General features: G+C 39.6%; 2 protein-coding genes across 4 annotated transcripts in view; one reads left to right on the forward strand and one right to left on the reverse strand.

Annotated features, from left to right (window-relative positions):
• The window catches only part of LOC125777066 (electron transfer flavoprotein beta subunit lysine methyltransferase-like), a 93,927-nt gene that overhangs the window by 60,958 nt on the left and 19,649 nt on the right, over positions 1-13,320 (forward strand). The window lies entirely within an intron of this gene.
• Positions 9,086-11,974, reverse strand: LOC105233662 (trichohyalin). The gene has a single exon (XM_011215796.3). The coding sequence runs from the start codon at positions 11,808-11,810 to the stop codon at positions 9,297-9,299; it is 2,514 nt and encodes an 837-aa protein (XP_011214098.2). The 5' UTR covers positions 11,811-11,974; the 3' UTR covers positions 9,086-9,296.

Raw genomic sequence — 13,320 nt, forward strand, 5'->3', positions numbered from 1 at the left:
AATATTTATTAGAAATGCTGACGTGGTTAGGAAAATCGTTGTAAACACTTTAAGGGGCCAATCAGGGATTTTTACAAAATCGATCAAGTTTTTTTATGTAAAAAATACTCCTGATAATTAAAAAAAAAAGTCAAATTTTTAGTACAAATGCCATATATAACACCAAACGGGTGAAAAAATCTATTAAAAGACGGCTGCCCAAAAATAAAAGAGATTTTTCACCAATTCTTTACTTTTTCGATTTTTTTTTTTTTTTAAAACATTAATTTTCAGTCTTGTTAGTTGATACTATAGTATAGAGACATATTTAAAGAATATTCATCACAAATTTCAGGAAAACCAACTGATAGGAACTTGAGATATCCGACCATAACTTCGACTCGCTTTGTTATGCTCAGATATGTCGGTATAATTGCCATAACCCTAAAACATTTAAAGTAAATAGGAAAAAATCTTTTAAGATTGGGTTAGGTTATGAAGTCGATCCTAACATGGATCTCACTTTGACAGCTTTGAACTCTAGTCCGTTCTGGTAAGGTTAAAACTCCTCGTACATAATAGATCATGTAAGATCATCTCAGTAGATGTAATGGTTTAAAAAAGCGCAAATTTATTGATACAGGTAAAGTCGCTTTCGCCTATGCCTTCTGGTTCGCCGAAGGTAAGGCTGCAGCGATGTTTCAACCTCAGACTTGTAAAGGCTGGACCATAGAGGAAAAAGTACCTAGATGTTTCCATATCACCCTCCTCCGTGCAACTTTGGCAACTTGCGCCGGACAAACTTTTAGTCTACTGGACATGATAAAGTAATAACCACAACGATTGTGGCAAGATGAACTTTGCTAAGGGCAAGATTCTTTCAGGGAGATTTTTGAATATCGATAAAATATACATATGTGGAACATATTGGATTAGGTTAGGGACTATTTATGAAACTTTTTTTATAAATAATATAATTTAATTTTCTGTGGTCCGTAATTACGTACTTAATCTCCTATGAGCGTAGGGGCCCTCTTTTAAAAGTTTAATCTGAAGATTAACTCAATAAGGGAAATTTTTTGTATACTCAAATATGTGTTTATAAACCCGGAAAAAAATAATTGCAACGCCTTTCTTTATTCCCGACATAAATTTTCAAAGTTACATATTTCTTTTTGAAGGCTCTAAACTAACCTAACGCTTTGACTGCTATATGATATTGTATACATTTATTTAGATCAGCCTCCATCTTAGTCACATGTTATGGCACTTCTGTTATCTTTGATTTGCTTTAATAACGGGCGATTTTTTTGAGGTTAGGATTTTCATGCATTAGTATTTGACAGATCACGTGGGATTTCAGACATGGTGTCAAAGAGAAAGATGCTCAGTATGCTTTGACATTTCATCATGAATAGACTTACTAACGAGCAACGCTTGCAAATCATTGAATTTTATTACCAAAATCAGTGTTCGGTTCGAAATGTGTTTATCGACAAATTTTGTTCAGCGATGAGGCTCATTTCTGGTTGAATGGCTACGTAAATAAGCAAAATTGCGGCATTTGGGGTGAAGAGCAACCAGAAGCCGTTCAAGAACTGCCCATGCATCCCGAAAAATGCACTGTTTGGTGTGGTTTGTACGCTGGTGGAATCATTGGACCGTATTTTTTCAAAGATGCTGTTGGACGCAACGTTACGGTGAATGGCGATCGCTATCGTTCGATGCTAACAAACTTTTTGTTGCCAAAAATGGAAGAACTGAACTTGGTTGACATGTGGTTTCAACAAGATGGCGCTACATGCCACACAGCTCGCGATTCTATGGCCATTTTGAGGGAAAACTTCGGACAACAATTCATCTCAAGAAATGGACCCGTAAGTTGGCCACCAAGATCATGCGATTTAACGCCTTTAGACTATTTTTTTGTGGGCTACGTCAAGTCTAAAGTCTACAGAAATAAGCCAGCAACTATTCCAGCTTTGGAAGACAACATTTCCGAAGAAATTCGGGCTATTCCGGCCGAAATGCTCGAAAAAGTTGCCCAAAATTGGACTTTCCGAATGGACCACCTAAGACGCAGCCGCGGTCAACATTTAAATGAAATTATCTTCAAAAAGTAAATGTCATGAACCAATCTAACGTTTCAAATAAAGAACCGATGAGATTTTGCAAATTTTATGCGTTTTTTTTTTTAAAAAAGTTATCAAGCTCTTAAAAAATCACCCTATATTTATTATTTATAGAGTGAATAATGCTACCCCACGTAATAGGAAAACTTTCTCACCTTACTCAAAGGGCCGTCATGAATAATGCGCCAACAATGATTCACTTAGATATACAATGGAAAAATGTAATCTCTGCTAAGATATTATGTATGTTTATCAAAAATTGGAAATTGGTGTGATAAGCTTACTTAAATACATATCTACAAGTATGAAGAAATAATTCATATTTTAATCAGAAAATACCCCTGGCGATTTGACTTATGGTCACCGCTGGAAAAACCTATGACGTGAAAGTTATTGAATCATAAATGAAAACATAAATATAATATAACAGGAAATGTGAATGTGTGCGAGTTCCTTACAACGGGTGATTCTTGGAGGTATTTTTTCAATACCCTTTTTTTTAACAGATCACGCGTGAGTCGTGCCAAGCGTCATGTTATTTTTGTTCAGCATTATTTGGCATTTCATCATGGAAGACTTACGAACAACGTTTACAAATCTTTCAACTTGAATACGAAAATTCACGTTCTGTAAAGAATGTGTTTCGCGGGCTTCGCTCAACTTATGGTCAATATAATCGATCTACTGAGCGTACAATTGGCAGCAACACCAACCACCTTGAGACCCAACATTAATTATTGGATAATATTCGACCGAATAGACCAAGTCCAACACGCAGTGAAAAAAATATAGCAGCCGTAAATGATAGTGTACACGAAGACTGTGGAGAGGTGATTCGGCGTCGCTCGCAGCAACTCGGACTGACGTGTGGAACGACTTGGCGCATTTTGCGTCGAGATCTTAAATGAAAAGAGGGTTGAAAAGTTCCAAGAAGAACCGAGGTTTCCTAGCCAAATTTTGTTCAGCGATGAGGGCCATTTCTGGCTCAATGGGTATGTAAACAAGAAACATGCCGCATTTGCTAAGAGCAACCTCATGAGATTCAATAGCTGCTATTTCATCCAAACAGCGATGTGGTATGGTTTCAAGGCCGGTGGAATTATCGGTCCATATTACTTCAAAAATGATGCCGCTGAGAACGAAACCGTCATCGCACCTTGATAACCGTCTATTGAATGTCTGAAATTGAAGCTCGTGATCTCGGCGACATTTGATTTTAACAAGACGGCGCCGCTTCCCACACATCGCTTCAATCAATGGATTTATTGAGAGTAAACTTCGGTTAGCCGATAATTTCACTAAGATCGTGTGATATCACACCGTTAGACTCTTTCCTGTAGGGATATGTAAAGTCTAAAGTCTATGCGAACAATCCCGCTTCAATTTAAGTCTTGGAGCGTGTCATTCGCCAGTTCCCAGTCGAAATGCTCGAACGAGTCTTGGAAAATTAGACTCAACAGATGGGTCATTTAAAACGTTGCCGCGGCCAACATTTATTATTAAAAAAAAAATAAATTCCAAAGAATGTTCTTTCCAAAATAAACATTCGTTAGTAAATTTAAAGTTTCTCGGCTCTTTATTTAAACAAGTAGGGAACCTCGAAATTAAACACCCTTTACATATGTCTGTTTAATTAATTACACTCCAAAGTTCACTAGAGAGGAAAATATGCAGAGGGTACATGATATACGTAATTCTATAAATGATACTCCATTAAATTATTAATAAGGATTTATTTATGATATATTCTATGTATCCATCATAATTTTTGACCATCTGACTGGTTCACACTATATAACTCAGCAACTTTCAGCCGTTACATACACCTAATTACATACTGAATTACTCAACAAAAAGGTGATGAGCATTAGTGACAAATCAAAAATAAAAATAAGTAAGGTGAGGCTAAATTCGGTTGCAACCGAACATTTGACACTCTTGCAACTTGCAGCGATCGAAGTCAGGAAAATACCTTAAGGCGTAAAATGTCAACCAGAGGATCGGAATGCAAGCAATTTTATAGATATACACATATACATATATACAACTGATACAAGTATATTGACCGACATATTCGGCATAATAACGCTTTTCTTTCATGGGCAAATGCATTTTTCCGAAAAGGAAGAAGTCGCACGGTGCCATATCAGGTGAAAACGGGGAGTGGTTAATGGTTAAAATATGATTTTTGGTCAAATAATCGTCCTTCGAATGTTGGATTCTGAGCAATTTTTGGTGGTCAGTCAATTTGTGCGGAACAAACCGTGCACACACCTTTCGTAAGCCCAAATGTTCGGTCAAAATGCGATAAGTCGGTGTTTTGGAGATGTTCAATTCCATTTCTATGAATTTACATGATGATTTCGGCAGATTTTTGTTGAATGTACGCACAGTTTCGATGGAATTTCCGGTGATCACGGATTTTGATTGGCCCACATGTTGATCGTCATCTATAGGTTTTCGTTTAATGGCGTCCAGCGTGCGTGGAAGTAGACCGATTACGCCCATCTACGAACTCGAAATTTTTTTTGTACTAAGGAACCGGCATGCCAAGTTTTGTTAACATTTGCCAGTTTTCCTTTGCTCTCTTTTCCAAAATTTTTACGTGGAAAAATAATAAATTCCGATCATTGACTTTTTGTTGATGCAAAGAAGCCAAGGATGTCTATTTAGGAATGTCGCAATATGAAAATTTGATGATTTAGTATATCGTCACCTGAAATGCAAATTAACGTAACAACATTTTCAGAAATTTACAGTGGCATGAATGAAACACGGAATAAAATGGAACATGAGTGAAACAAAATATTAATATTGGTTAAAACTGGTTTATATATGACCGCAGAACCAGAAAATGTTGAACATATTTAATATTATGTATGTAATTTGAAGTAGTGAAGCGTAATAAATAAGACACTCAATTTAGAATTTTTTGATGATACGTTATTTTGCATTTCAGGTGACGATATGTACCCTGAAATTTGACTCATCTTAAGTTTGTAGCAGAATATGCGAGTTTACCGAAGTACACTGAACCTAAATGACAAGCGCGTGTCTCTACTTTGACAGGTGGTTTGAAAGCTGCCAATATAACAGTTTCCATTCCTCTGAAAAAATACCCTTTATGTGTATTAAAGCATTTATACACAAAATTACTATACATATATATTCTACATATACATATGTACGTTTATTATATTTTATGGTAAAATTCATGCGAATTTTCAGCAGTCAAATTATGTGTCTGCACAATTGCCATAAACTAAAAATATATTAACCTCGGTAGCTTTCTACTTTGCCTTATCTTATCTTATCTCGAGCGTTTTGCGTCGATTTATACGCAATTTCCACGCATTAAATCCATAGAAGTGCTGAGTAACTAATTTTTTTTTGCCAAATTTAGAGTGCTTGGAAACTGATAATTATTAAGTAGTTTCCCAAATTGACTTGGGGTAGGTCATGAATTGGTTCAACAGCGAAAATTTCAAAAAAAAGAAATAAATATAAACAAAAAGGTGTGAATAATCTGGTGGTTGCATAAAATGCTGATAATGTCTGCGCTAGAAATAAAATCGTATGGTTTTCAAATGTATCTATGCGTGTGCGTAGGTGTGTGGTGTAAGCGTGTGGTCATTTCCAATGTGTATACAATTTAAAAAATCTAGAAAAATGCTAATTTCAACACGCGGCCGCGCGAAAAGTGAAATGAACTTGGCAACAGCAGCAAGCAGTACTCGGCGCATATGATTTGATTGTATCTGCATGTGTGCCTATGTGTGTAAGTACCGACGAGCATTTGAATATCAGCGATCTGTGCTTGCGCAGATAACGGATGAGAGCAGCTGCTGCCCATAAACGTCACGCGGCTTCAAACCAAGTCGATAAAAACAATTATATTCACTCAGCCGCACACGCCAACCTGTCGCGAGGCTGTTTACTATATATGTATAAATACATGCATAATCTATATAGGTGTGTTATTTGATTAATATGTACTCAACTACTGTACTGTTATGGCCTAAATACCTCTATTGCGGTACTTATGAAAGTTCCATACAACTTTCTGCGCAGCAACATACGCCTAGTAACTGGCGAAAAACTCTTGGCGTGGTGGGAGGCAGTTGAAGTAGCTAAATGCCTGCGTTATGCTAATAAATAACGGTCAACTGATCGCCAAACAATCAATCATACGCACTATGGAAGCGTTGTAATGGCGCCGTTCAGGTGTTTTTCAATTATCCGCATAATTTCCGTGCGTTGATTTGTTTACATTCATCGCGTTGTTATTCTTGCAAAAATTTACATTTTAATATTATTTTTTTTGCAATTTTTTTTATTGCTATGCCGTTAACTAGATTTTATTTGCAATTCTTATGGAGTTTGTGATAATCACTCACTTGCAAGACACTCGCTCCAGGGGCACCTGTATATAGATTTGTTTTGATATAGTAATACCGCTATTCTGGCATATTTTACAGTAGGTCTCAATGCAAATTTTATCGCACAGTTGCACCGTTACCTGAATTGGCAGGTTAGTGTAAAAGTGGATTTAGCGCACCTTTACTTTTTCGGTTTATAAATTTTAAGTACATATATGTTTTTAAAAGTCATACCATGCCCTTTTAATAAATTAATTAATTTCTATCACCTAAATTCGTTGGATGATTCTTCAATAGTTCATTTAGTTTCAGATTCAATCTAACGAATAGTAAACCAGTTAAGTACCCATTTCAACAAGTTATGTGAGTAGAGGGACGCCCCCCTCTCCGCTTCTATGGGTTGTAGCGCTGAATGAAATACTCCTCCAACTAAACGGTGGAGGAGTGAAAGCAGTAGCGTATGCAGACGATATAGCGTTGTTGGTATCAGGTTTGTTTCCTTCAACAGTCAGCGAGATTATGGAAAGAGCACTTCGTAGGTTAAACCTATGGGCTAAAAGCAATGGTCTAGGAGTTAACCCGAACAAAACAGAACTAATGCTATTCACAGGCAGAACCAAAATACCTCAGTTTCAACTTCCGGTACTAAACGGCACAACACTCACCCTATCCCCAACAGCTAAATACTTGGGGGTGGTGATTGACACCAAACTGTCCTGGAAAATAAACATAGGAAAAAGAATAAACAAAGCATACATGGCCTACTATACTTGTAAGAAAATCGTCAACAAGAATTGGGGCCTCAAACCAAGTATAATCATGTGGATGTATATGGCGGTCATAAGACCCATACTCACATATGGAGCTCTGGTATGGTGGCCAGCGCTAAACAAACAATACAACATTAGAAAATTAAATGGAATACAAAGAGCAGCATGTGCGGGTGTTACGGGCGCAATCAGGTCATGTCCGACTGATGCGCTCAATATGATCCTGCATCAACTACCAATGGACATTTTTATTCAAAAAACAGCTGCTATTGCGGCGATAAGAATAAAAGAATTGGGAGGTTGGAATCAGCAGAACTACGGACATAGTGTAATTCTAAACAAGCTCACTATTAATAAATCAGACTATATTCTCCCAAAGCTGGATTTCAATAGACACTTCCAGGTGAGGATACCATCTAGACGAGAATGGAGAAGAGGTCCAATAGCAGAGGAGGATACCACCTCAGTCTATACCGACGGGTCCAAAATGGACTGCGGAGTGGGCACGGGGGTATTCTCCGCTGATCTGGGCATATCTCTCTCTATACGTCTACCGAACTCGGCTAGCATCTTCCAAGCAGAAGTACTAGGCATAGAAAAAGCCTGCAAAGTTCTATTAGAAAACCACGGGAATATACATAAAGCAACTATATTTACGGATAGCCAGGCGGCCCTCCTGGCACTGTCTTCACCCATGACAAATTCCAGTATAATTCACAGGAACATTTTCGGTAACGAAAAAGCAGATGAGTTGGCAAAGGCAGGAGCTTTCCTCAACGAATCCGAGGCGGTGCTAATACCAAGCCCGCTAGGATCGATCAAAGGAGAGATCAATAGACAATTTCAACAAGTTGCAAATAACAGATGGAAAAACATTACAAAATGCGCCATAACTAAACAATTATGACCAACATATGACAGGAAAAGAACCAACGACTTATTAAATAGGTCAAGAAGAAGTATTTACAGAATAACAGCTACCACAACGGGGCACTGGCCATTTGGGGAACATGCGTCCAAAATGGGTATGCCCCACAACGACATCTGCCATGGCTGCGGAGTAGCAGGGAACAAGGAAACAATCTTCCACTTTCTCTGCGAATGCCCAGCTCTAGCACAGATCCGACACAAAGCACTCGGAATCCACCAAGCACCAAATCTTGAATGGATTTCCACCAAAAGCATATCGGACATTAGTAGTTTCATTGAAACCTCAAAATGGTTTGAGAGAGTAGGTGAAACGTAATAGCAGACACAGGAGGTTTCTACGAATAGTGTATCAAAATGGCACATCAGTGCTAATTGAGCCCGATAGGGCTGCACTCCTACCTACCTACCTACCTACCCATTTCACAGATTACCAAACTGCTCATCATAATCATAATGTTGAATAAAATAATCATATTCCTGTGATTTCAAACAAATATCCTCTTATCTCTCTACCAAAGCAATCACCATTGACTGAAAGCATACATACATTATTTTTAATGAAGATGGATCCCGAAAACTAGCATCAACCTATCACTTACCGAAGTTTTTTCGTGATGACCCTTTTCGTTTACTCGAGGGTTTTCTTTTCTTCAGATAATAAAATCACTATAACTGTCCTAATCTTGAAAAGCATCGAGTTGAAAAAGTTTATAGTATAAATAAAATAAACTGGCATAATCAGGTGTATGTATAACTCAACAATAGCAATCATTTACGCCACTTTAGTAAGGCGTCCATATGGTCTTTGTGGTTGTCGTTGGACCTCGAGGCTAAATAAAGTCGCCAAAACTCTTATTCCTTCTACGACAATAATTAACAGTTTCTCAAATGTGTATTCCATGGAACTCTTTTTTTTATTGTTTTTCAATAGTTGCTTCTTAAATTACAAAATATAGAATAAAAATTACAACTTACAATACCTACAGCAGAGAACTCAATGTAAATTTTATATCATTCTTATAAAATGCTAAACTAACCTTCATGAAAGTGAAAAAATATCAACTGTATTCAAGTATGAAGAAGTTTAAGTAACACTTTTCAAGTGCTCAATAGCAATCTTTCTGCAACGGCGACTGTTTCTGATTGGCTAAACGTAATTGCTCCAAGGCGATTTCGTGCGCTCGAAAATGCTCACGTGTCGCCTTCTCCAAAGCAGCCAAAGCGGCATCATTGCCGTAGACAATTTTCATATTGTCGGCGTTCGGCACGAGCGGTGCAATTGGAAGTATGGGTGCTGCTGGCGCTAGTGGTGTAAGGGGTACACTGGGAGCAACAGGAGCAATCGGAACAGACGGTGCAATTGGTTTCTGACCGAAAGTTGCAGCGATTGGCTGTTCGATCTTTTGTGCCTGATGCAAGGCGGCTAGCGCGGAGGCCAGAGATGCCGCATCAGCTGTTGCTAGCGTATCCTTGCCACCCTGTTGATTGGTTATGTAATGTAGGAAGTAGGGATTATCCAATTTAAGATAACCCTCATTGGCGTCGCGCAAATAGTAAACGCCGGCATTGGCGTAGCCTTGCTGTTGTTGCGCGGGTTTCTGTGCACCGATATAGTAGGCAGTAGTCGCTATGGGTGTGCCGATCTGTTTGACATTACCGCCCGGTACGGCGTAACGTAATAAATATGGATTGGCTGTATATTTTTCTGTATCGCGTATGTCATAGGTAGCAGCCGGATCCGACTGGTATTGTACCTGTATTAATGACTCAAGTGTCTCCTTTGGGGGTGCCGCGATAGGTAATTGTGGTTTTTCAGCGTAATGCACAGCTTCCTTATTTTCATTCGACTGATCCAAACGTTCCTGCTCTTGGCGGCGTTGCTCCTCTTCTTGCAAGCGCAGCAGCTCTTTAGCTTGTAAGCGTTGTTCTTCTCTTAAGCGCTCAGTTTCGGCTAAAAGTTCAGCTTCACGCTGCTTCGCTTCCACTACGCGTAAACGCGCTTCTTCGTCAGCGTATTGCTCCTCCGCGAGTTTATCAGCTGACACATCATACAATAAGGGTTTTACTTCAGTTTCAGTTTGGACCTTTTCAGCTTTTGATGTCAGACTCGCCTTCAAATGTGCTTCCTTCACCAGCTTGAGATGCTCTTCACGTGCGCGCTGCACCTCAGCCGTTTCTTGCACGCCGGCATACACTTGCGGCTGACTCTGATAAGCATCTGTTTGCAGGGATGATTTTGCAGTGGCTAACGGTTCGCTGTTGGTTGCTGGCGCGCTTTGCTGTAGTGTCTGCGTGGAGACAGGCTGTTGTGCTGCCAGTTTAGGTGCGTTTTCACTAGTTAAAGGTGCAACGAATACTTTGTTTAACGTTTCCTCGAATCCGCGTAAATGCTCTTCGCGTGCGCGTTTCACTTCCGGTGTGTCCTGCACGGGTGTAAGCGTTTGTTCTTGCTTTTGCTCGTTGGTCGGCGCGGATCCGGTCAACGTACCGCTTTTAAATGCATCTGACAATTGTTTTTGCTGCTCCAAATAAGTATTGTCCGATTGTACGAGATTCTGAGTTTCCGATGTCGTTTGTGTGAGTTTTTGTACGCCACTTTGACTTTGCAGCTGCTTGTCTTCATATTTCTTGCCTTCCTTCTCCTCCTTCTCTTCCTTTTCTGCGCGCAATTTCGCCTCATTCCATAAGCGCAAATGCTCCGCCTTGGCGCGCTGTACTTCTGGCGTCTCCTGCAAGTAACTCAAATTCTCAACTATTGTCACACCCTGCGCCGGCTGCTGTACGCCTTGCTCTGCTGTATATTCAAGGCGCGCCACTTTCGATGATTGTACGTCGTTGCTGTCGCTTGTCTTTCCAGCTGACGCCTGTAAAGCTTGCACGCGCTGCACTTGCTCCTGATAGATGCGCAAGTGCTCTTCGCGCGCCTTCTTCTGCTCGGCTGTTTCGCTTAAGAATATAGCCTGTGTTGGCGCATTTTGGAATAACTTTTCGCCTGCGTCTGGTGAATAATTTGTTGACTTCACCGCTTGTTCACCAGCGCTAATTTGCTGCGCTTTGCCTTCCTCTTCCAGTTGCAGAGCTAGCATCGCTTTGCGTCTTGACTCATTCCAAAAGCGTAAATGCTCCTCGCGCAGCTGCTTGATAATTGAAGTTTCTTGACTATTGTCACTTTTAGGCGCTGTTAGTACAACCTCGAATGCGTTGATTTTTGCTAACATATCTGTTGTAGGCTCTTTACCCGCAGCTTTTAAGCGTTCCAGTTCCTGTCTATATTGATCGTATACATGTACGGCCCATAACCGAAAATGTTCATCACGCTTTTTTATAAGCTCGGTCTCATCCTTCAGCGTACCTTTGGCGAGTTGATTTAAATATTCTTCATAAGTGATTCGCCTGCTTTCAATCGGCTCTGGATATCTGTAACCGAATATTTGCGCCGCAGCCTGTTGATTGATATAGTGCGCATAGTCCGGTGTTAATGCATTCACTGCAGCGAATTCACCACGCGCTGGACTGTAAGCTAGTAACTCCGCACGATATGGATAACCGCCGACTGCGGCCGCATAAGCGCCACTGCTAGCCGCCAACAAGCTGAGCACCGAAACCACAAATAACCGCATCGCTTTTGCTTCTCTGTATTATGGAAGCACCTATCGGTTCTTGCTATCCTTCAGTATATATTGTAGGTATCGCACAACTGCTACGTTCGCAAAGTAAATCCACGCGGAGTTGCCGGAAGTAGCCTAGTACGTCGCCTGCCGTTCGAAACAAAACTGATGTCTCACACTATCCACTCCTGCCTATTTATACGAATTGCGCACAGCGTCCGTTCGGCCCTTTTCAATGCGAACAACTGTACTTAGGGTATTCTTAATGGATTCTTGAAACCGCAAAACAAAACATAAAATAGTTTACTAAATTAAACTTGGTCCGGCTGATGCGCCGAAATACGATACCGCCTGTGGTGACCGCTACTATTGCGATTATGCTGGCAAAACCAGTAACCAGAAATGCCGTTGTCAGCTCTAGCGTGTCCTTGAGTTGCTTTTTATACGCTACATCTTGCCATTACTCTTCCAACTGCTTATCAGTGTGTTATTTTTAGCTGTGGCCAACAAATGATCGGGGCAGGATCGATTCGCACGTTGCCTTGCGCTTTGCAACGGTTGCTGGTAATAAATTTCGCATTGCCCCAGGTCGCCGATATCAAGTTTACACTTGACACTTTCGGTTTGCCCTCTTCATAGGGATCGGCGTTACGCTCCACCATATTGCGATTTATATGTATAGACATATATCCATATACATATCTACATACATATATATATTGCCTCTTTTTCCTGCGCCTAGTGGCAGCTGTACGTAATTGGCTTGTTGGCAGTTTAAACTGTAAATATCATTACATTTCCGCTAGCCCAATTCCTGTGCTACTCCCTTATTGCCTCCTGCTCATTTATAAATACTATCTTTTGTTTTATTTCTACTTACAGTTAAACGTTGTCATCCTGCCTAGTAATTCAATGCGCCGCGTTTATCGTAGTTTTAATGCCGCTTTGGTCCGAAAAAAACGTAGGGCAATTTATTGATTTTTTTATGACCTCAAGGCTGATCTCGACACTTTAGATTGATCGTCTTCAAAACAACTCTGTACAGTTCTGTATCTTTTATATATAAGTATTTATGGCCAGTTTAATCAAAATTAAAAGCAATTTTTCCTTGTTTTTATTTGGCTCTTGTTTTGATTTCAGTCACAGTTGCGTTTAAAATATTAGCATAACTATCCATTCATAGTGAATTTACTAAAGATATTGTAATCATAATTGTTAACGCCTTTTTGGACAGAAATTTTGATATAGCCTCTTCTCTTTTATTTATGAAGTACGCATTTCTGCGAATTCAATGAATATACAAGAATATCCTAATCGTTTCTTTTTACACCATGTTGTCAGAGTATCTAAAAGAAAAATTATCGAAGTTTCGAACACGTCTTTTATAAATAAGCCTCGAATGCAACAAGACTCAGTTGCAATAAAATGTAACCGGCTAGGATTGTATGAAGAAAATTTTGTATTAAATTATATTTTCCTGACAGAACAGACCATGTGAGCTAGTTTAATTCAATAGATTAGG

The sequence above is a fragment of the Bactrocera dorsalis genome, chromosome 3, assembly GCF_023373825.1.
Source record: "Bactrocera dorsalis isolate Fly_Bdor chromosome 3, ASM2337382v1, whole genome shotgun sequence".
NCBI lineage: Eukaryota > Metazoa > Arthropoda > Insecta > Diptera > Tephritidae > Bactrocera > Bactrocera dorsalis.